The sequence below is a fragment of the Entelurus aequoreus genome, linkage group LG12 (genome assembly GCF_033978785.1).
Source record: "Entelurus aequoreus isolate RoL-2023_Sb linkage group LG12, RoL_Eaeq_v1.1, whole genome shotgun sequence".
Taxonomy (NCBI): domain Eukaryota; kingdom Metazoa; phylum Chordata; class Actinopteri; order Syngnathiformes; family Syngnathidae; genus Entelurus; species Entelurus aequoreus.
Window position 1 is genome coordinate 51,015,830 of NC_084742.1, and position 26,228 is coordinate 51,042,057.

The following is a 26,228-nucleotide window of genomic DNA, read 5'->3' on the forward strand; positions in this document are numbered from 1 at the left end:
CATTGCTAATGTGGTAAATGACTATTCTAGCTGCAAATGTCTGGTTTTTGGTGCAATATCTACATAGGTGTATAGAGGCCCATTTCCAGCAACTATCACTCCAGTGTTCTAATGGTACAATGTGTTTGCTCATTGACTCAGAAGGCTAATTGATGATTAGAAAACCCTTGTGCAATCATGTTCACACATCTGAAAACAGTTTAGCTCGTTACAGAAGCTACAAAACTGACCTTCCGTTGAGCAGATTGAGTTTCTGGATCATCACATTTGTGGGGTCAATTAAACGTTTAAAATGGCCAGAAAAAGAGAACTTTCATCTGAAACTAGACAGTCTATTCTTGTTCTTAGAAATGAAGGCTATTCCACAAAATTGTTTGGGTGACCCCAAACTTTTGAACGGTAGTGTATACATGTATGAAGGCTGTACATTTTTGTGCCCCACACGATTGGATTGGATTAAATTCTTGGGGGTCGTGATTGGATTCAGAATTGATTCTCGATTGGAACCCATCAATCAATCAATTCAAAATCAATATTTTTTTCATAACAGATCTATGATTAACTCCATGAACTAGACTAACAGCTTTGATAAATTTTTACATTACTTAAAAGAAAACTGCTTTTGTTTATTACAAATCTACCCAAACACTTCATAAAGTCAAAAACAAATCAAAAATGTTTAATATTTTTGGTTTAAAGACATAAGTTTGAGTAAATTACTAACAGTCACCTAAACTATTGTCAGGACTGGGTCCCTGGCGTGGTTGGTTCTCCCAGAAGGCAAAGGAAAATTGGCGCGTGCGAGGCGTGAATTTAAATACATGTTTATTTAACAATAAAAAAGGAATAAACAAAAGGCGCTCACAGTGGAGGTACAAAACGACTATGAAAACAAAACACTAGCACAAAGGCAGAACTAGGACAAAAAACAAACTTGCAAACTAAGGCTTGAATAAAAAAAACTTACTTGGAACCAGAACAGGACATGAAAAAGAACAGCATGGATCATGAGCGTGAACAGAGTGGCAGGAGTGAATGTGATGTCGCCAGGACGAACAACAGAAACAGAAAAGCTTATATAGTGACATGATCAGTGAAAACAGGTGCGTGACTAACTGTGAACAGGTGCGTGACATGACAATGTGAACCAGGTGAAACTAATGGTTGCTATGGTGACAAATAAAAGTGCACAAAAAGTCCAAAACCAAATCCGAACATGACTAAAACAAAACATAATCACAGACATGACAGAGCCCCCCCCCTTACGGACAGATCCCAGATGTCCAAAACAAACAAAACAAGGCAGGATCGAGAGTCATGGGAGGGCGGGAGGGGGACATGGCGGTGGGTCGCCAGACCAGGTGTCCCCAAATCCACCGGGGCAGGATCAGGTGGCGGCGACGCGTAGACCGCCGCTGTACCTGACGAGGTGGGCGACCCGGGAATGGCCATATCCATGGCCGACGGGGAGGTGGGCGCACTTGGCGTGGCGGCCGACCAGGTAGTGGCCACATCCGTGGCTGACGAGGAGGTCGGCGTACCTGGCGTGGCGGACGCCCATGGACTGGCCACATCCATGCCCGACGAGAAGGCAGGCGCTTCGTCGACGTGGCAGTCGCAGATGACGAAGCTTGGCGTGGTGCGTCGGGCAGCAAAGCTTGGCGTGTCGTGTCCTGGCAGCGTGGGTCTTGGTCTTGGCAGCGTGGGTCTTGGTGTTGGTCTTGGCAGTCTTGGTCTTGGCAGTCTTGGTGGTCTTGGCAGTCTTGGTCTTGGCAGTCTTGGTCTTTGGGTGGTGTGTCTTGGGGTGGTGTGTCTTGGTTTTGGCGTGGTGTGTCTTGGACTTGGCGTGGTGTGTCTTGGACTTGGCGTGGTGTGTCTTGGACTTGGCGTGAGGGGTCTTGGACTTGGCGTGAGGGGTCTTGGACTTGGACTTGGCTTGAGGGGTCTTGGACTTGGACTTGGCTTGAGGGGTCTTGGACTTGGTCTTGGCTTGAGGGGTCTTGGCGTGGAGCTGCGACTGGCGGCACTTGGCGTCGTGGAGCTGCGACTGGCGGCACTTGGCGGCGTGGAGCTGCGACTGGCGGCACTTGGCGGCGTGGAGCTGCGACTGGCGGCACTTGGCGGCGTGGAGCAGGTAGCGGAACTTGGCGTGGAGCTGCGACAGGTGCCTGGCGTGGAGCAGGTACTGGTGGCGCTTGGCGGCGTGGAGCAGGTAGCGGAACTTGGCGTGGAGCTGGGACAGGTGCCTGGCGTGGAGCAGGTACTGGTGGCGCTTGGCGTGGTGGAGCTTGGCGTGGAGCAGGTAGCGGAACTTGGCGTGGAGCTGGGACAGGTGCCTGGCGTGGAGCAGGTACTGGTGGCGCTTGGCGTGGTGGAGCTTGGCGTGGAGCTGGGCGTGGAGCAGGTGGAGGTGGCCTAGCTGGAGGCTGTGGCTTGGCAGGTCGAAAGACTGGTGGTGGCGGCCGTGCTGGTGGCTGTGGCTTGGCATGGCGATGCTGAACCACCCCACCTGAACAGTTCCCAGCCCTAGCCCCCCCCCCCCCCCCCCCCTCAAGGAGCGGATCCCAGACGCGCTCCCCGCGGTCTGGAACCGTCTTTTGGGGTGGGTGGAGGGAGGTCAGGAGGGGGGCTAAATCCTCCCCTCTAAATTGTCCAAAATGTCTTTCCTTCCCCCCCACCTGGGCTTTTGTGGGTGGATAAAAAGACAAATTTTGTGATGGGGGCGGGGTTTGAGTCTTGGGGGGCGGGGCATGAAAACTGGGTGACTGTGATTGACAGGATCTAATTTGTAAAAACATGTCCTGATAATGTCTTATGATGTTTTTACAGTCTTTTGCTGGAGGTGAGTGATCAAAAGAAAAAGTATTGAAAAAAAAATCCTGGTCTTTGACGTCATCAGGGCGAAGCCGGGCTGGCTGCTGCTTGCTTCCGCCCGGAGGGGGAGGGGCTTGTGGGAGCGGCGTGTCCTGCAGGCTCGCGGAAGTCTTTCCTCGTCCTTGGCGACGCTTCCGGGACGGGAACGACGCGCCGATCGGCACCAGCTTGCCTCCATTCCCCCACATCATCCCCCTGCGCTCCCTGGGGGAAAAGCGCAGCGTCTCGGTCTCCATGGCGCGCAGCACCTCCCAAGAAGCCTAATCCAAACTGTCCAACTTTTTTGCGGGAGAATTTTTCTGCTGGCGACATACTGTCAGGACTGGGTCCCTGGCGTGGTTGGTTCTCCCAGAAGGCAAAGGAAAATTGGTGCGTGCGAGGCGTGAATTTAAATACATGTTTATTTAACAATAAAAAAGGAATAAACAAAAGGCGCTCACAGTGGAGGTACAAAACGACTATGAAAACAAAACACTAGCACAAAGGCAGAACTAGGACAAAAAACAAACTTGCAAACTAAGGCTTGAATAAAAAAAACTTACTTGGAACCAGAACAGGACATGAAAAAGAACAGCATGGATCATGAGCGTGAACAGAGTGGCAGGAGTGAATGTGATGTCGCCAGGACGAACAACAGAAACAGAAAAGCTTATATAGTGACATGATCAGTGAAAACAGGTGCGTGACTAACCGTGAACAGGTGCGTGACATGACAATGTGAACCAGGTGAAACTAATGGTTGCTATGGTGACAAATAAAAGTGCACAAAAAGTCCAAAACCAAATCCGAACATGACTAAAACAAAACATAATCACAGACATGACAACTATGAGGACTTTGTCACCAATGTACTGTAAGTACTCCATGATAGTACTCCAGTAATTGCATCAAGTACTACACAGAAAATACTCTGTTTAGTTAGTTTGCTATTAACTAACCACAACTATTCATCTTATCTTTTCCAGTGTTGAACTCTGACAAAAGATCACTAAAAACTAATTGTAAATATTTTCTTTAACACAACAAATGAATTGGCTGCTTCTCTAGATGATATGTCTGTTTAAAAACTGGTATTTTGGCCGGTTCATATCATATATTTCTGTATATTACAAATATAATGTGCCTTTTTGTATAGTTCTTTTTTTCATGGTCCTTATCAGGCATTACCGCATACGTACACAAAGAAAAGTCAAAGTTCAACTGTTATCTTTTATCAGGTGAAAGTAGGTCGTAGTTCACTGATCACGGCGTTTATACATAAACTATACGTCATGAAAATTGTTTAATGTAAAAACAAAACATTTGATTTGTAAAATGTAACAAGTTTTGATTTTTATCGAATATTCTATTTGATTATAACATAATAATAATTATTCTTATATGCCTAAAAATCTAATACCCATGTATTGTATTACCGTCCAATCAGAAAATGGCAGATAAAAATATGTTGACCTTTGGGTTGTTTGAAAAAAAAAAAAAAAAGGACTAACAATGGTGGAGGAAATGTATTTGCAGAAAGGTACCTCTTTCATGGATCCTTTTAAAGGAGATTTGTTGGCGTATTTTCTCCCCGAGTCGTGCTACACTGCTTTTTTCCTGCAAAACAACTTCACAGACGGTAGGTGGCAGGCTAACCTACTACAATAATAATAATGCATCCTGGGGGGGTTAACACGTACACACACACACACACACACACACAGACACACACTTCAGGCATTATCACCAATCAGTGGTAATTGTGTGTAATAATTGACAGAGACCACCCAGTGTATGCTTTAACTTTGTCAATATACGTTTTGTTGCTGTGGCTTTCCCTTTAAACGTTCTGATAAAAATATAAAAAATCAAAATAATGAAACAATAAAGTTTTCCGACCTTTTTCGGTTTTTGTCATGAATCTTATTTTTGTAATATTACAACTTTATTCTGTCAACATTAAGATTTGAAGAAATAAAGCATACCTCAAATCAAATGAACATGTATAAAAATATAGAATTAACTTAAAATATATATATATTAGGGCTGTCAAACAATTAAAATAATTAATCGCGATTAATCGCACTTTGTTCAGAGTTAACTAATGACAGATTTTTTTTTTTTTTTTCATCATTAATAAGTGTACCCTAGACAGATAATTTTCAAGTTTATATTACCATGTCTGGACAATTGTTGTTTTTTATTAAATGTTTTTCAAACACAAAGCATATTTGAACAGCTCAACTCAAAAAAGACAAAAATATGCTTTTAATGGCAGTAAAACAAAAGAAAATACCTGCAAATCTTGCCAGATTTTGTATTTTGTAGGAATACAGTATGTGTATTCTGTTAGGATGTGGTGATGTGGATCCCAAGGATGCAGAGACGAGTTTGGGTTTTCAATTGTTCTTCCTCTTTATTTGGCGGAAGCACAAGGTAGCAAAACAAAACAATGGCGATGGTGGAAAACACAACACACCATGTAACAAACTACGGAGAGTAAAATAAAAAACACAAAACTAAAGGCGCTAGACAAGGCTAGGAAAAATATACTTCATGAGAGAAGTGATAAAACAAGGTACCAAAATAAAACGCTAGACAAGGCTAGGATTAAACGGGCCAACCTGAGGTGAAAAGTTCGCGACTTAGTGAGTCCTCTTGCACGACCAACCGTTTGGTAGCAATGGCAAAGTTCCGGCGCTCACCGGCCGTCAGCAGCCAGTTAAAATAGGCTGCTGCTAATCAAGCTCAGGTGTGTGCTGCTGCCTTGCGTCAGCTGCACTCCATACTGTGGATGAGAGAGAGAGTGAACATGGTGCAGACAATAGAAATAGGCAAGGACATTTACAGATTACCACAGTACCCCCCCCTCAACGGACGCCTCCTGGCGGCCTACCTGGCTTGTCTGGGAATCGAACGTAAAAGTCCTTGATCAAGTCCTTGTCAATTATAAGCGATCTCGAAATCCATGACCGTTCCTCTGGGCCGTACCCCTCCCAGTCCACCAGGTATTGGAAACCCCTTCCCCTTCTTCTCACATCCAAGATGGTGTTTACAGTAAATGCTGGGTGACCATCAACCAGCCTGGGTGGAGGAGGCGGTACCTCCGGAGGGCTGAGTGGGCTGGATGAGACAGGCTTGATGCGGGACACGTGAAAAACAGGATGGCACTTGAGAGATCTAGGGAGATGGAGCTTGACTGCCACACGATTGATGATCTTGGCAATGGGGAATGGTCCAATGAACCTGGGAGCCAGTTTCCTAGATTCGGTGGCCAATGGTAGGTCCCGAGACGATAACCAGACCTTCTGTCCCAACTGGTAGTGTGGGGCTGGTGTGCGATGTCGGTTGGCTAAGGCCTGGTTCCTGGCCGATGTTCTTTTTAACGCAGCCCTGGTGTTGCGCCAAGCCTGGTGAGCCCGACGCAGGTGTGCCGTTACGGATGGTACGTCGGCATTGGGTTGGGTAGAAGGAAAAACTGGGGGTTGGAAACCATAGGCGACGTGAAATGGAGACAGACCGGTGGCGGAGCTAATGAGAGAGTTGTGAGCGTATTCTATCCAAGGGAGACTTTCAGACCAGGTTGCGGGTTGCTGATGACAAGTGCACCGGATGGCCGCCTCCAGGTCTTGGTTGGTCCGCTCGGTCTGTCCATTGCTCTGAGGGTGGTAGCCGGAGGATAGGCTAGGGGAGGCCCCCAGAGACTTGCAGAATGCTCTCCAGACGGCCGAGGAGAACTGTGGCCCTCTGTCGGATACAACATCAGTGGGGATGCCGTGCAGCCGGAAAGCGTGGAGCACTAATAATTGGGCTGTTTCAAGAGCAGACGGCAGCTTGGGGAGGGCTACGAAATGGGCCATCTTCGAGAACCGGTCCACAATGGTCAAAATGGTGTCGCTTCCCTCAGAGGGGGGCAGTCCTGTGACAAAATCCACAGCTATGTGTGACCACGGGCGGGAGGGGATGGGTAATGGGTGTAGCAGTCCTGCTGGAGCCTGGTGGGATGCCTTGTTCCGGGAGCAGACCCGACATGCTGCCACAAACGCCTTCGTATCTGCCAGAATGGATGGCCACCAAAAACGCTGGGAGAGGATAAAACTGGTGCGACGAATGCCTGGATGGCAAGCGATCTTCGACCCATGTGCCCAATCCAGAACGCTGGAACGGAGCCGAGGAACCACAAACAGCCGACCTGGTGGGCAGCCCCGCGGAGATGTGTCCGACTTCAGGGCCTCCAAGACCTGCCGCTCGATGTCCCACTGGAGTCCCCCAATGAAGTGGGTATGGGGAACAATAGGTTCAGGTGAGGAATCTTCCAAGGACGAAGAGTAGACACGGGACAGGGCATCGGGCTTCCCATTCTGAGAACCAGGTCGGAAAGTGATGATAAAGTTAAAACGGGTCAGAAATAGTGCCCACCTGGCCTGGCGAGGGTTCAGTCTCTGTGCGGTCCTTAAGTAGGACAGGTTCTTGTGGTCCGTGTAGACGATGAATGGTAGCTCCGCCCCTTCCAGCCAGTGTCTCCACTCCTGAAGGGCCAAGATGACCGCCAGAAGCTCCCTGTTGCCAATGTCATAATTCTTCTCGGCAGGGGATAGGCGACGAGAGAAGAAAGCACAGGGGTGCAACTTCTGGTCGCTGGTAGATTGCTGGGAGAGTACGGCCCCTACACCTGAATCAGAAGCGTCCACTTCAACAAAAAATTGGAGAGAACGGTCAGGGTAACAAAGCACAGGAGCCGACGTAAACAATCTTTTTAGCCTTAGGAACGCGGAATTAGCATCGGATGTCCATTCAAACAGAACCTTAGTAGAAGTTAGCCTCGTAAGTGGCTCCGCGACGCGACTAAAATTGCGAATAAATCGCCGATAAAAATTAGAGAAGCCCAAGAATCTCTGGAGGTGCTTCTTGGACACCGGAGTGGGCCAGTCTACTACTGCTTTGACCTTAGCAGGGTCCGGTCTGAGTCTACCCTCCTCAATGATAAATCCTAAGAAGGGTACGGAAGATGAGTGAAACTCGCATTTTTCTGCCTTGACGAACAGTTTATTTTCGAGCAAACGTTGAAGGACTAACCGAACCTGCTGCACATGTTCGTCAAATGTCGAAGAATAAATTAATATGTCGTCCAGGTAAACGAAGAGAAACCGCCCTGTCATGTCCCGAAAAATATCATTAATGAAGCCCTGAAAAACGCCAGGTGCATTTGTAAGTCCAAACGGCATGACAAGATACTCAAAATGTCCGAGAGGAGTGTTGAATGCGGTCTTCCATTCATCCCCCTCTCGGATGCGAACTAGATGGTACGCGTTACGTAGATCGAGTTTAGTAAAAAACCTTGCGGACTGTAAGGGAGTAAATGCAGAATCAAGGAGAGGAAGAGGATACTTATTCTTGACAGTAATCAGATTAAGAGCGCGGTAGTCTATACAAGGCCGTAGGGACTTGTCCTTCTTTTCGACAAAAAAAAATCCGGCGGCTACTGGTGCGGTCGAGGGGCGAATGAGGCCCGCAGCTATTGAAGTGTTTATGTATTCCTCTAGTGCTTTGAGTTCGGTGTTCGACACCTTGTACAAACGGGTCGATGGTAAAGCCGCTCCGGCTAGCAAATCGATACCGCAATCGTAGGGTCGGTGGGGGGGAAGTGAGAGTGCTCTATCTTTGCTAAACACCGCTCTTAAGTCATGGTAGTTTGTGGGCACGTTTGTCAAGTCTATGTTCTCTACAACGGTGGTAGGTGGCGGTGTGTGAGATCCCGCTGCGGAACGGAGACAATGTAGGTGGCAGGTAACACTCCAATTAATAATGGCCGAACGAGGCCAGTCTATGCTCGGGTTATGCTTCTGTAACCAGGTTAACCCAAGAATGATGGGCGCGGACCGTGATGGCACAATCAAAAAAATTATTTTCTCACAATGATTTCCAGACAAGCGCAGGTTGAGTGGGAGTGTCTGGTGGGTTATGCTGGCTAATAGGCGCCCATCTAGAGAATACACCCTCTTGGGTACACACAGTTTTACAACAGGAATCTTATGGAGTCTCATGAACTCAAAATCCAAAAAGTTATCATCTGCTCCCGAGTCAATGAGAGCGCAAATGTCTATTTGTTGGTTAGGCCAAGAAAGAGTACCTTTTAGCTGCATTCTGCCTGCGGCCAACGAAGGAGAACGGCGACCTCTGGTGGACGTGTCCTCTGGCGAGTGAGGGCGCGCTCGTGGCCGTGCCGCGGGGCGTGGCAGTTCCTTGCAGCGGGAGATGAGGTGATCAGCGCCTCCACAGTATAGGCAGAGTTGGAGGCGAAAACGGCGTTCCCTCTCAGCGGTGGTGAGTCGACGGCCTCCCAGTTGCATTGGCTCGTCTATCTGCCATGAAGGAGAGGTGTCTTCGAGGACGAGTTGCTCCGTCTTGCAGATGGCGGGTCTAGCAGGCGCTGATTGGCTGCTAGGTGGGGCTTGTCTTCCCCGTCGGTCCCTCCTCTCCTCTAGTAGGCGGAAGTCGATTTGCACCGCCAGCTCAATAAGATCATCCAGGTTCGTCGGGAGTGACAGCGGGATCATCATATGACGAATTTCGTCCGCGAGACCCAGGAAGAAGGCGTCCAACAACGCCGAGGGACCCCAGTCACAATCGGCCGCCATGGTGCGGAACTCGATCGCGTAATCCGCGACCCGTCGTGAACCCTGTTGCAGCCGGAAAAGGGATCTCGCTGCCTCTCTACCTGGGAGTCGTCGTTGGAATATTTGCTTCAAGGACTTGGAAAAGTTCGCGTATGTGGAGCTGGAGGTGGTCTGACGGTTCCATTCGGCAGTCGCCCAGGTGCCAGCGCGGCCAGACAGGTGAGAGATCACAAACGCTACTTTAGCCCGCTCAGAGGTGAAAGCGGACGCGTTTAGCTCAAAATGGAGTTCACACTGCGTCAGGAATTGTCTTACGTCTTCCTTTTCCCCGGAAAAACGTTCGGGTCGGGAAAGCCGTATATTGCTAGTACTAGCGGGTTGTGGAGGCTGGGTGGATGCCTGGTCAGGCACGGTGGTCGAGGTGGGTACGACGGTGGCTAACAGCATGTTGATTCGCTCCAACATGGCGTCTTGGCGCTCCGACATCCCCTGTAGACCTCGGCTCAGGTGGTCAAGCTGGTCCCCCTGCTGGTTGATCCTTTGAGCCTGGCCTTGCAATGCTCTCTTCCAGGAGTCTGTCTCTGCGGGTTCCATCGTTTTGGCCGGAACTTTCTGTTAGGATGTGGTGATGTGGATCCCAAGGATGCAGAGACGAGTTTGGGTTTTCAATTGTTCTTCCTCTTTATTTGGCGGAAGCACAAGGTAGCAAAACAAAACAATGGCGATGGTGGAAAACACAACACACCATGTAACAAACTACGGAGAGTAAAATAAAAAACACAAAACTAAAGGCGCTAGACAAGGCTAGGAAAAATATACTTCATGAGAGAAGTGATAAAACAAGGTACCAAAATAAAACGCTAGACAAGGCTAGGATTAAACGGGCCAACCTGAGGTGAAAAGTTCGCGACTTAGTGAGTCCTCTTGCACGACCAACCGTTTGGTAGCAATGGCAAAGTTCCGGCGCTCACCGGCCGTCAGCAGCCAGTTAAAATAGGCTGCTGCTAATCAAGCTCAGGTGTGTGCTGCTGCCTTGCGTCAGCTGCACTCCATACTGTGGATGAGAGAGAGAGTGAACATGGTGCAGACAATAGAAATAGGCAAGGACATTTACAGATTACCACATATTCCTGCTGTAGGAGCACTTGCATTCAGAGAAGGAGCTACACTTCCGCGTTTAAAAGCCGTTTCACGCATTGATGACACAAAATGTGGATTGTTACAATCATGTCAAAGATTTTTGGTAATGTAAAATGTTTTAACTGAATAAATGCTTCTGATTTTCTATACATTACATGTTGCACAAGTTAATAGTATTCATATCTCTGCATGAGAATGTTTTAACCTTCTCTGTTTATTAATGAAATGTAGTATCAGCCTGCTAAACATTCTGTAATTGCGGACTATCAACCAGAGCAAGTTGCAAGACAATATAAACTTTACTTCAATCTGCCAGAAAACATTTATTTAGGTAGAAATATCACAGATTACATTACAAAATATCTTTGACGAAGCATGATCGTAACTTATGATGATTTTCCATTTTCTTGTCACTATTATTGTGAAGCCGGAAGAGGTGTTTTGACAACTTTTACCCCATCTTACTAAATCAGTGAGTTTGTTTAAGCATTTCTACTTGCTTTTTTCGAGCTTGTGGCCCAACAGTAACTGAACGCTATTACATTTTATTGCGTCAATTCCAGTCGTATTATTTTGTCAAAATATTATTCATCTATTTGATAATTTACCTTGAATGTTACTTTTTGTTGTAACTTATTTCTAATGTTTTCAAATGTAATGATCTTTTATTCTTCTGTTGTATGGATACTGTACATTAGTTTTAGACAATTCTACACATTTGTGTATTGATCCAGGACCGAGTAGTTACAGTATCAGTCCTACCAATGCTGATATTGATCATTACATTTTTAAAGATCACTGAAAGATTCAATTTTGGATGACAATTATAATCAGAGAAAAACACTGGATAGTGGGATAACAATATCAATTAAATATAGAAATATTTACCTACTACTGACTCTGATTTACAATAAATCTGTTTTTTGTCTTTAAAGTCTGGACATGTCCAGGGACTTATTTCATGATTTTGTAACAAAAACGACTGTATATCATATTGTATATCACCTATATTGTGTATAATCTATATTTCTATATTGTACATAATTTATATTGTACATAATTTATATTATATATCATTTATATTGTATATCATTTATATTATATATCATTTATATTGTATATCATTTATATTGTTTATCATTTATATTTTATATGATTTATATTGTATATCAACTATATTGTATACCATCTATATTGTCTATCATCTATATTGTACATCACTTACATTGTATATCAATTATATTGTATATCAACTATATTGTATATCGTTTAAATTGTATTCCATTTATAATGTATATCATCTATATTGTATATCATTTATATTGTATGTAATTTATATTGTATATTATCTATATTGTATATAAACTATATTGCATATCATTTATATTGTATATCATCTATATTGTATTTAATTTATATTGTATATCATTTATATTGTATATAATCTATATTGTATGTTATCTATATTGTACGTAATCTATATTGTATATCAACTATAGTGTATATAGTTTATACTGTACATCATTTATATTGTATATCATTTATATTGCATATCATCTATATTGTATATCATTTATATGGTATATCATGTATATTGTACATCATCTATATTGTATATCATGTATATTGTATATCATTTATATTGTATGTAATTTATATTGTATATTATCTATATTGTATATAAACTATATTGCATATCATTTATATTGTATATCATCTATATTGTATTTAATTTATATTGTATATCATTTATATTGTATATAATCTATATTGTATGTTATCTATATTGTACGTAATCTATATTGTATATCAACTATAGTGTATAAAGTTTATACTGTACATCATTTATATTGTATATCATTTATATTGCATATCATCTATATTGTATATCATTTATATGGTATATCATGTATATTGTACATCATCTATATTGTATATCATGTATATTGTATATCATTTATATTGTATATAATTTATATTGTACATCATCTATATTGTATATCATTTATATTGTATATAATTTATGTTGTATGTCATTTATATTGTATATAATCTATATCGTATATCATTTGTATATCATTTATATTATACATAATTTATCATGTATTTCATTTATATTGTACATCATCTATATGTATATCATTTATATTGTATATCATTTATATTGTATATAATCTATATTGTATATAATTTATATTGTACATCATCTACCGTTCAAAAGTTTGGGGTCACCCAAACAATTTTGTGGAATAGCCTTCATTTCTAAGAACAAGAATAGACTGTCGAGTTTCAGATGAAAGTTCTCTTTTTCTGGCCATTTTGAGCGTTTAATTGACCCCACAAATGTGATGCTCCAGAAACTCAATCTGCTCAAAGGAAGGTCAGTTTTGTAGCTTCTGTAACGAGCTAAACTGTTTTCAGATGTGTGAACATGATTGCACAAGGGTTTTCTAATCATCAATTAGCCTTCTGAGCCAATGAGCAAACACATTGTACCATTAGAACACTGGAGTGATAGTTGCTGGAAATGGGCCTCTATACACCTATGTAGATATTGCACCAAAAACCAGACATTTGCAGCTAGAATAGTCATTTACCACATTAGCAATGTATAGAGTGTATTTCTTTAAAGTTAAGACTAGTTTAAAGTTATCTTCATTGAAAAGTACAGTGCTTTTCCTTCAAAAATAAGGACATTTCAATGTGACCCCAAACTTTTGAACGGTAGTGTATATCATTTATATTGTATATCATTCATATCAGTGGTCCCCAACCACCGGGCCGCATAAGAAAGAGAAAAAAAAAATATATATATATATATATATATATATATATATAATTTATTTGTTTATTTATTTATTTTAATTAAATCAACATAAAAAACAGAAGATACACTTACAAAAACCCAAAAAACCTCCCTCCCCCTTCACACTCATTCACAATCATTCGCACAAAAGGGTTGTTTCTTTCCGTTATTAATATTTCTGGTTCCTACATTATATATTAATATAGATCAATACAGTCTGCAGGGATACAGTCCGTAAGCACACATGATTGTATTTTTTTATGACAAAAACTTTTTTTTTTTAAATCACCCCCCACACCCCAGCGTTGACCGGTCCGCAGTTACAAAAAGGTTGGGGACCACTGATTTATATTGTGTATCATCTATATTGTGCAACACTATCTGTAACTGGCTTGTAACCCAATCTTCTTCTCACAACTTAAAGCAAAAAATGTTGAGAGACGTCTCGATCCCAGAAACCATACCACTCTCATAATTTTACAAAACATTTTTCAATAATACAATAATTTTCAGTTCATTCTTCCAATTCATTTTTTTTTTTTTAACTCATTATACCGTACAATATTTGTTTGGAAATAAAATAGCACAACAGTACAACGTTTTCTTGTTCGGTCAACTATTCACTAACATCTAGTAGTAGTATAGACATTTCTAAACTCTATTCAAACTTAATTCTCCTAATATGGTAATTTTTTTCTCTCCAAATATTACAGAAACAAATCTCTGTTTTTGTTTCAGGGGCGTGTTTTAAGACGCTACTGAGCAAAGTCCTGGGGACCGCCATCATCTTGGGATCATTGATGGGTAAGAACACTGCCACACGACCCTTGACAGATTCATCTCCTTCTTAGAGACAAAAGCACGTGTTCCGTATTGAGCTGCCAAGGGACGCACTTTTTCCCGTATTTTTATTTCCGGGAGGATAAAAAAATAGTCCGTAAAATCGAATACAGTTTTGAGAACAGTTTGTCGCAGGCTAAGGTAGAGGCCAGGACTTTTATGGCGTTTGTTTTCCTTGCTGGGCTGTGAACTGCCGGACTTCAATCGTGACTTTTGTACCACAACCACACTTTCTGGAAAAAAGAGCAAATTGGGGTTTAGGAGATGATCTTTTTTTCAGAGCTTCATGTGGTTATCAACTCTACGATGTACTGCTAGCTGACTTTATGACAACTATGTGTTCTTGTTGATAAAATAATGATGTCTTGTCCTCAAAACACTAGTTGTGTATCCAAGTAGTTCAACATAACATAGTGTGTCCAGCTTTTATGAGAGTGACACTACACTTTATGAAAGTGACACTACACTTTATGAGGGTGATGCTACACTTTATGATAGTGACGCTACACTTTATGGGATTGATGCTACACTTTATGAGAGTGACGCTACACTTTATGATAGTGACGCTACACTTCATGGGAGTGACGCTACACTTTATGGGAGTGACACTACACTTTATGATAGTAACACTACACTTTATGATAGTGATGCTTCACTTTATGAAAGTGACACTACACTTTATGGGAGTGAAGCTACACTTTATGAGAGTGACGCTACACTTTATGGTAGTAACACTACACTTTATGATAGTGACACTACACTTTGTGAGAGTAACACTACACTTTATGAGAGTGACACTACACTTTATGATAGTGAGGCTACACTTTATGAGAGTCACGCTACACTTTATGATAGTGACACTATACTTTATGATAGTGGCACTACACTTTATGATAGTGACGCTACACTTTATGATAGTGACACTACACTTTATGGGAGTGATGCTGCACTTTGTGGGAGTGACACTACACTTTATAAGAGTGACGCTACACTTTATGAGCGTGACGCTACACTTTATGATCATGACAATACACTTTATGAGAGTGACGCTACACTTTATGAGATTGACAATACACTTTATGATAGTGACACCACATTTTATGATAGTGACACTACACTTTGTGATAGTGACGCTACACTTTATGTTAGTGACATTACATTTCATGAGAGTGACGTTACACTTTATGATAATGACACTACACTTTATGATAGTGACACTACACTTTATGATAGTGACGCTACACTCTATGATGGTGACACTACATTTTATGAGAGTGACGCTACACTTTATGATAGTGACACTACACTTTATGGGAGTGACGCTACACTTTATGAGAGTGACACTACACTTTATGGTAGTGACACTACACTTTATGATAGTGACACTACACTTTATGAGAGTGACGCTACACTTTATGAGAGTGACGCTACACTTTATAATAGTGACATTACACTTTGTGATAGTGACACTACACTTTATTATAGTGACGCTACACTTTATGATAGTGACACTACATTTTATGAGTGTGACGCTACACTTTATGAAAGTGACACTACACTTATGATAGTGACACTACACTTTATGGGAGTGATGCTACACTTTATGGGATTGATGCTACACTTTATGAGTGTGACGCTACACTTTATGGTAGTGACACTACACTTTATGATAGTGACACTACACTTTATGATAGTGACGCTACACTTTATGAAAGTGACATTACATTTTATGAAAGTGACACTAAACTTTATGATAGTGACGCTACACTTTATGATAGTGACACTACACCTTATGAGAGTGACGCTACACTTTATGAAAGTGACGCTCCACTTTATGATAATGACAGTACACTTTATGAGAGTGACGCTACACTTTATGAGAGTGACGCTACACTTTATGAGAGTTACACTACACTTTATGAGAGTGACACTACACTGTATGATAGTGACATTACATTTTATGAAAGTGACGCTACACTTTATGAGAGTGACGCTACACTTTATGAGAGTGACGCTACACTTTATGAGAGTTACACTACACTTTATGAGAGTGACACTACACTGTATGATAGTGACATTACATTTTATGAAAGTGACGCTACACTTTATGAGAGTGACGCTACACTTTATGAGATTGACGCTACACTTTATGAGAGTGACACTACACTTTATGATGGTGACACTACACTCTATGATAGTGACACTACACTTTATGAGAGTGACGCTACACTTTATGATAGTGACGCTACACTTTATGAGATTGACACTACACTTTATGAGAGTGACACAACACTTTATGATAGTGACACTACACTTTATGATAGTGACGCTACACTTTATGGGAGTGACGCTACACTTTATGGGAGTGACACTAAATTTTATGAGAGTGACGCTACACTTTATGAGAGTGACGCTACACTTTATGATAATGACGCTACACTTTATGAGAGTGACGCTACACTTTATGGGAGTGATACTACACTTTATGAGAGTGACACTACACTTTATGAGAGTGACACTACACTTTATAGGAGTGACAGTACACTTTAAGAGAGTGATGCTACACTTTATGAGAGTGACGCTACACTTTATGAGGGTTACACTACACTTTATGAGAGTGAAACTACACTGTATGATAGTGACACTACACTTTATGAGAGTGACGCTACACTTTATGATAGTGACACTAGTCTTTATGATAATGACACTACACTTTATGATAGTGACACTACACTTTATGATAGTGACGCTACACTTTATGATAGTGACACTACATTTTATGAGAGTGACGCTACACTTTATGAGCGTGACACTACACTTTTTGAGAGTGATGCTATACTTTATGGGAGTGACACAACACTTTATGGTAGTGACACTACACTTTATGATAGTGACACTACACTTTATGAGAGTGACGCTACACTTTATGAGAGTGACGCTACACTTTATGGTAGTGACACTACACTTTATGATAGTGACACTACACTTTATGATAGTGACGCTACACTTCATGATAGTGACACTACATTTTATGAGTGTGACGCTACACTTTATGAAAGTGACACTACACTTATGATAGTGACACTACACTTTATGGGAGTGACGCTACACTTTATGGTAGTGACACTACACTTTATGATTGTGACATTACACTTTATGATAGTGACGCTACACTTTATGAAAGTGACATTACATATTATGAAAGTGACACTACACTTTATGATAGTGACGCTATACTTTATGATAGTGACACTACATTTTATGAGTGTGACGCTACACTTTATGAAAGTGACACTACACTTTGTGGGAGTGATGCTACAATTTTTGGGATTGATGCTAAACTTTATAAGAGTGACGCGACACTTTATGATAGTGACGCTACACTTTATGAGAGTTACACTACACTTTATGAGAGTGACACTACACTGTATGATAGTGACATTACATTTTATGAGAGTGACACGACACTTTATGAGAGTGACACTATACTTTATAATAGTGACACTACACTCTATGATAGTGACACTACACTTTATGAGAGTGACGCTACACTTTATCAGAGTGACGCTACACTTTATGATAATGACGCTACACTTTATGAGAGTGACGCTACACTTTATGGGAGTGACACTACACCTTATGAGAGTGACGCTACACTTTATGGCAGTGACGCTCCACTTTATGATAATGACAGTACACTTTATGAGAGTGACGCTACACTTTATGAGAGTGACACTACACTGTATAATAGTGACATTACATTTTATGAAAGTGACGCTACACTTTATGAGAGTGACGCTACACTTTATGAGAGTGACGCTACACTTTATGAGAGTTACACTACCCTTTATGAGAGTGACACTACACTGTATGATAGTGACATTACATTTTATGAAAGTGACGCTACACTTTATGAGAGTGACGCTACACTTTATGAGATTGACACTACACTTTATGATAGTGACACTACACTTTATGATAGTGACGCTACACTTCATGATAATGACACTACATTTTATGAGTGTGACGCTACACTTTATGAAAGTGACACTACACTTATGATAGTGACACTACACTTTATGGGAGTGACGCTACACTTTATGGTAGTGACACTACACTTTATGATAGTGACATTACACTTTATGATAGTGACGCTACACTTTATGAAAGTGACATTACATATTATGAAAGTGACACTACACTTTATGATAGTGACGCTATACTTTATGATAGTGACACTACATTTTATGAGTGTGACGCTACACTTTATGAAAGTGACACTACACTTTGTGGGAGTGATGCTACAATTTTTGGGATTGATGCTAAACTTTATAAGAGTGACACGACACTTTATGATAGTGACGCTACACTTTATGAGAGTTACACTACACTTTATGAGAGTGACACTACACTGTATGATAGTGACATTACATTTTATGAGAGTGACACGACACTTTATGAGAGTGACACTACACTTTATAATAGTGACACTACACTCTATGATAGTGACACTACACTTTATGATAGTGACACTACACTCTGATAGTGACACGTCACTTTATGAGAGTGACGCTACACTTTATGAGAGTAATACAACACTTTATGATAGTGACACTACAGTTTATGATAGTGACGCTACACTTTATCAGAGTGACGCTACACTTTATGATAATGACGCTACACTTTATGAGAGTGACGCTACACTTTATGGGAGTGACACTACACCTTATGAGAGTGACGCTACACTTTATGGCAGTGACGCTCCACTTTATGATAATGACAGTACACTTTATGAGAGTGACGCTACACTTTATGAGAGTGACACTACACTGTATAATAGTGACATTACATTTTATGAAAGTGACGCTACACTTTATGAGAGTGACGCTACACTTTATGAGAGTGACGCTACACTTTATGAGAGTTACACTACACTTTATGAGAGTGACACTACACTGTATGATAGTGACATTACATTTTATGAAAGTGACGCTACACTTTATGAGAGTGACGCTACACTTTATGAGATTGACACTACACTTTATGAGAGTGACACTACACTTTATGATAGTGACACTACACTCTGATAGTGACACTACACTTTATGAGAGTGACGCTACACTTTATGATAGTGACGCTACACTTTATGAGATTGACACTACACTTTATGAGAGTGATACAACACTTTATGATAGTGACACTACAGTTTATGATAGTGACGCTACACTTTATGGGAGTGACGCTACACTTTATAGGAGTGACACTAAATTTTATGAGAGTGACGCTACACTTTATGAGTGTGACGCTACACTTTATGATAATGACGCTACACTTTATGAGAGTGACGCTACACTTTATGGGAGTGACACTACACTTTATGAGAGTGACACTACACTTTATAGGAGTGACACTACACTTTATGATAATGACAGTACACTTTATGAGAGTGATGCTACACTTTATGAGAGTTACACTACACTTTATGAGAGTGACACTACACTATATGATAGTGACACTACACTTTATGAGAGTGACGCTACACTTTATGATAGTGACACTACTCTTTATGATAGTGACGCTACACTTTATGATAGTGACACTACACTTTATGATGGTGACGCTACACTTTATGATAGTGACACTACATTTTATGAGAGTGACGCTACACTTTATGAGCGTGACACTACACTTTTTGAGAGTGATCCTATACTTTATGTGAGTGACACAACACTTTATGGGAGTTACATTACACTTTATGATAGTGACGCTACACTTTATGATAGTGATGCTACACTTTATGGGAGTGACACTACAATTTATGAGAGTGACACTACACTTTATGGGAGTGACACTACAATTTATGAGAGTGACATTACACTTTATGATAGTGACGCTACACTTTATGATAGTGACGCTACACTTTATGGGAGTGACACTACTCTTTATGATAGTGACACTACACTTTATGACAGTTGTTATTTTGAACAAAACATTGATTATTGAACAATTACTCTGTATTAGTCTAAAACCTGCACATTTCAGTTAATATATTTAAAATGATATTATATTATTTTATTTTTATTTTTTTAAACTAAGTATGTATATTTGTGTATTTTGGTGTGCACTCAGGGCATCGTAAGCCATAATCGCCCATAACTTTTGCCTACGTATACAACTTTTAAAAATAGTATTGTTTGCGCTTAAAAAAACGTTTTATTCTGGAAGAAATAAACAACCTTTATTTTTGAAAAATTACTTTTTCTTAGAAAATCTTTTTTTTTTTTTATGAAGCCACATTAAAAGTCAACCATTGTTCTTTTGAAAAAATCTTTATTCTGCGCCGCTTTGTACTATTTAATTTTTTTTCACTCTCAGTAAAAATCTTCAGTATTCAGTCGGCCTTGAGGTGTTTGGCAGGATTGTTGAATAATACTGAGACCGAGCCAGGCTGGGGAAAGACTCCAGGCTCTTTACTGCATTTTACATGAAACAATGTCACCACCTAGTGGCAGTAGTAGTAAATACATCTCATCTAATCCAGCACTGACAATACACAAAAACTAGAAAATGTGACTTCAACAAAATATATTTTCTACTTTTTTTTTCTTGAAAATAAAATATATATTTTTAAAAATTATAACACCTTTTTCTGGAAAAAATTCAACTTTTTCATTTTAAAAAACGATTTTAAAAAAATACTTAAATATCTGCTTGACTTATGATTTCAAAGAAAGTTATCCATCAAATTGTACGCTGTAACAACCGTATATTTTACGGTAAAAAAAAAAAAAACATTTGCCAGAATTCGTCCTTTAAAATACAGTTTATGCTGGAAATGCCAGTTTTTCGGTAAAATTACAAAACCCAAAACCAGTGAAGTTGGCAAGTTGTGTAATTCGTAAATAAAAACAGAATACAATGATTTGCAAATCCTGTTCAACCTATATTCAATTGAATAGACTGCAAAGACAAGATACTTAACGTTCAAACTGGAAAACTTTGTTATTTTTTGCAAATATTAGCTCATTTGGAATTTGATGCCTGCAACATGTTTAAAAAAAGCTGGCACAAGTGGCAAAAAAGACTGAGAAAGTTGAGGAATGCTCATCAAACACTTATTTGGAACATCCCACAGGTGAAGAGGCTAATTGGGAACAGGTGGGTGCCATGATTGGGTATAAAGACAGCTTCCATGAAATGCTCAGTCATTCACAAAGGATGGGGTGAGGGTCACCACTTTGTGAACAAATGCGTGAGAAAATTGTCGAACAGATAAATAACAACATTTCTCAACGAGCTACTGCAAGGAATTTAGGGATTTCACCATCTACGGTCCGTAATATCATCAAAAGGTTCAGAGAATCTGGAGAAATCACTGCACGTAAGCGATGATATTACGGACCTTCAATCACTGCATCAAAAAAACGACATCAGTGTGTAAAGGATATCACAATATGGGCTCAGGAACACTATAGAAAACCACTGTCAGTAACTACAGTTTGTCGCTACATCTGTAAGTGCAAGTTAAAACTAACAAAGCAAAAGCCGTTTATCAACAACACCCAGAAACGCCGCCGGCTTCGCTGGGCCTGAGCTCATCTAAGATGGACTGATGCAAAGTGGAAAAGTGTTCTGTGGTCTGACAAGTCCACATTTCAAATTGTTTTTGGAAACTGTGGACGTCGTGACCTCCGTACCAAAGAGGAAAAGAACCATCCGGACTGCTATAGGTGCAAAGTGTAAAAGCCAGTATCTGTGATAGTATGGGGGTGTATTAGTGCCCAAGACATGGGTAACTTACACATCTGTGAAGGCACCATTAATGCTGAAAGGTATATACAGGTTTTGGAGCAACATATGTTGCCATCCAAGCAACATTATCATGGACGCCCCTGCTTATTTCAGCAAGAATATGCCAAGCCTCGTATTACAACAGCGTGGCTTCATAGTAAAAAAGTGTGGGTACTAGACTGGCCTGCCTGTAGTCCAGACCTGTCTGCCATTGAAAATATGAAGCCTAAAATATCACAACAGAGATCCCAGGCTGTTGAACAACTTAAGCTGTACATCATGCAAGAATGGGAAAGAATTCCACCTGAAAAGCTTCAAAAATTGGTCTCCTCAGTTCCCAAACGTTTACTGAGTGTTGTTAAAAGGAAAGGCCATGTAACACAGTGGTAAAAATGCCCCAGTGCCAACTTTTTTGCAATGTGTTGCTGCCATTAAATTCTAAGTTAATGATTATTTGCATGTTTCTCAGTTCGAACATTAAATATCTTGTCTTTGCAGTCTATTCAATTGAATATAAGTTGAAAAGGATTTGCAAATCATTGGAATGTGAGTGTGAATGTTGTTTGTCTATCTGTGTTGGCCCTGCGATGAGGTGGCGACTTGTCCAGGGTGTACCCCGCCTTCCGCCCGATTGTAGCTGAGATAGGCTCCAGCGCCCCCCGCTACCCCGAAGGGAATAAGCGGTAGAAAATGGATGGATGGATGTATTCTGTTTTTATTTACCATTTACCCAACGTGCCAACTTCACTGGTTTTGAGTTTTGTACTATCATGATGTGAATCATTATATGTGGCCCTCTGAGGGCAGCCATAACTGCGCCTTTTTACAAGATAAGAATCGCAGCTGTGCGGGGAATGTCGTCATTATATTACGGTACGTCAAATTTCATATAAGTGCCCCGTCATTCATTAGTTCACATTGACATCCCCCTGGGTTGAGTTTTTCCTTGCCCTTATTTGGGCTCTGAACCGAGGATGTCGTTGTGGCTTGTGCAGCCTTTTGAGACACTTTTGATTTAGGGCTATATAAATAAACATTGATTGATTTGTTGGCCCCACGATGAGGTGGCGACTTGTCCAGGGAGTACCCCGCCTTCCGCCCGATTGTAGCTGAGATAGGCTCCAGCGCCCCCCGCACCCCGAAGGGAATAAGCGGTTGAAAATGGATGGATGATTGATTGATTGATTGATATGCACTTCTTCTGGGCCCTGTCTATTTGTGCCATCAACAGGTGTACCCCACCTCTCACCCGAAATTATATACCAAATGAAAATAAAAACAAATATATTTTTAGCAAATAAACTGCTTTTTTCTCACATATTTACATATTTTTGTGTCCATAAAATATGACGTTTTTATGAGGAACGGTTTTGCTGAATTTAGACTTAAACTGTTTGTGATCTTTGGCGTCTCCTTGTGGCCAACATTTGTATAACTTGACAAGATGACGTTTTCTTGTTTTTTGTTGTTGTTGTTGTTGTTGTTGTTTTCCAGTGAAGTTGCCACAGATTGTGAAGGTGATTGCAGCAAAAAGTGCAGAGGGTCTAAGTTTCCCGTCTGTGCTGGTGGAGCTGCTGGCCATCACAGGAAGCATCGCCTACGGCATCAAGAACAGCTTCCCCTTCAGGTCCAGGACATATCAGGGATGCCTCGTGTCTTAAATCGATTTCTTTTCATCTTCATTTAATGTTTTCTTAACAGCGCGTGGGGTGAGGCGCTCTTCGTCATGGTGCAGACGGTCATCGTCGGCTTCCTCATTCAGTTCTACACTAAAAGGACAGCCAAAGGTTAGAAAGCTTTTCGCCTGTTCCAGGGTCAAACTGTCGCATTTGCGACGCAAAGTAGGTCATGTGTGTTTTGGAAAAAACAAAGACAGATTTTAACGCTCATCGCATTTTGCTCCTAAGATAAATCCACCCAAAGTTGATCAAAGGAGAGTAAAATGTTCATGTTTGAAATAAACATAAACCATAACCATAACCAAATGGACTGTGATTGACGTGGAAGTGTCACTGATCTCTGTGTGCGGTGCAGAGCCGTGTGTCCCTTCCTCCTGCTGATGTTTATTCTTTCTTGCTGGCATTCTATGTCATTTTTCAAGAAAACTAATTTGTGGGTTATTTTTATAATAAGATTGAATTTTTTTTTTTAATTAAAAAAAACTTTTTGTTTTAAAAAATATACAAGTTATTGTTAAAGAATTTTTAAAAAATCCGAAATATACAACGTATGTCAAAAAAAATAAAGATTTGTTCTCAAAAATATGAGAGGTTAGTTGCAAAATATACAATGTTATACCTGGAAAATGATACTTAATATATATATATGAACCTTTATTTAAAAAAAATATGTTTTTTGAAAAAAGTTATTTGAAAAAAATTAGAATCCTTTCCTATATTTCACAAAAAGCTTTTTAGTATCCATTTTTTCTCAAAAAAGATATTTTATATTATAAAATATTATTATATATTATATATTATTTTTCTTTGAATTTCCAACATATTAAAAAACACATTTTAACTAGAAATATTAAATTTTTTAATTGAAAATTATTGCTGCCAGAGTACCTTGAAGGAAGAAAAGCGCTATACAAGTATAATCCATTTATCATTTATTATATACATATATACAGTATATATATATACATATATATATATATATATATATATATATATATATATATATATATATATATATATATATATATATATATATATATATATATATATATACATACAGTATATATATGTATATATATACAGTATATATATATATACAGTATGTATATATATAGATATATATATACAGTATATATATATATATATATATACAGTATATATATATATATATATATTATATATATATATATATATATATATATATATATATATATATATATATATATATATATATATATATATATATACATATATATATATATATATATATATATATATATATATATATATATATATATATATATATGTATATATATATATATATATATACAGGTATATATATATACATATATATATATATATATATGATCAATCAATCAATCAATCAATGTTTATTTATACAGCCCTAAATCACAAGTGTCTCAAAGGGCTGTACAAGCCACAACGACATCCTCGGTACAGAGCCCACATAACAAAGATAAAGAATAAATACATACTATGTTTCACAAAAAACTTTTTTAGTATCCATTTTTTCCTCAAAAAATATATTTTATATTCAAAATAAACAGTGTGTTTCCCCCAACATTTTCCCAAAAATATACAACGTTGTGCTTTTGTCAATAAATCCTTACTCCTTGAAAATTATACACCCTTTTGAAAAAATAAAAATAAAAATGCTCAACATTAAAATTATCAGGTTTTTTTAGTCCAGAAAATATGTACTTCTTGACTTTTTACGAAAACATCAAAGTTTGGTGACTGTCTTGCAGGTGTTGTTTTTGTGTTGGTGTATTTGGGATTGTTGTTTCTCTTGTTGTCTCCACTCACTCCTTCATCAGTGGTGACCACCATGCAAGCGTCCAACATGCCTGCAGTCATCGTCAGCAGGGTACATAAACATTGTCACCGCCAATTAAATACACAAATAAACCACGTGTGTCCTGCAGATCATCCAAGGAGTCACCAACTTCCGGAATGGGCACACTGGCCAGTTGTCTGCTATGACTGTTTTCATCTTATTTGCTGGATCGCTAGTGCGCGTCTTCACATCAGTGCAAGTAAAAAACCCAAACAAATAACACTAATCTCAATAAATATCCTGTAAAATGGAAAGTAGACATGATTCATCACACCACCTGCATGTTGTGTCCGCAGGAGACCGGGGACACGCTGCTGGTCGTCACCTACGTGGTATCAGTGGCCTGCAACCTCGTCATAGTTGTGCAGATTCTCTACTACTGGAAAAGAACTCAAAAGATTCTAAACAAAGTACCGGACACTGAAATGACAACGGTCCATGAATAGATCTTCTTCTTCTCCGTGTCCCAAAAAGGAAATAAATGTGAATAAATGTTTTATGCATCAGCTCATCCGTGACCTTAACAAAGAGAATGGATATTTATTCCAATTAATTCATGATGTAACATTATGTTATGTTACAGGCTTAATTCCACCAAAAAATACAAATAAAAATAAATTCTACACACAATAGCCCATAACGAC

The 26,228-nt window shown here is 39.9% G+C and overlaps 1 protein-coding gene across 2 annotated transcripts; it reads left to right on the forward strand.

Moving 5' to 3' along the window:
- The first annotated feature begins 4,365 nt into the window (after window positions 1–4,365).
- Window positions 4,366–26,228, forward strand: LOC133662308 (mannose-P-dolichol utilization defect 1 protein-like). 2 transcript variants are annotated; one of them, XM_062066196.1, is made up of 7 exons: window positions 4,366–4,492; window positions 14,155–14,220; window positions 23,542–23,674; window positions 23,749–23,834; window positions 25,496–25,614; window positions 25,673–25,783; window positions 25,881–26,228. In XM_062066196.1, exons 1-7 carry the CDS (start codon window positions 4,366–4,368, stop codon window positions 26,028–26,030), a joined length of 792 nt encoding a protein of 263 aa, XP_061922180.1. In that variant the 3' UTR covers window positions 26,031–26,228. The 2 variants fall into 2 exon arrangements, with proteins under 2 accessions (XP_061922180.1, XP_061922181.1); XM_062066197.1 differs by lacking the exon at window positions 4,366–4,492 and adding an exon at window positions 8,282–9,689.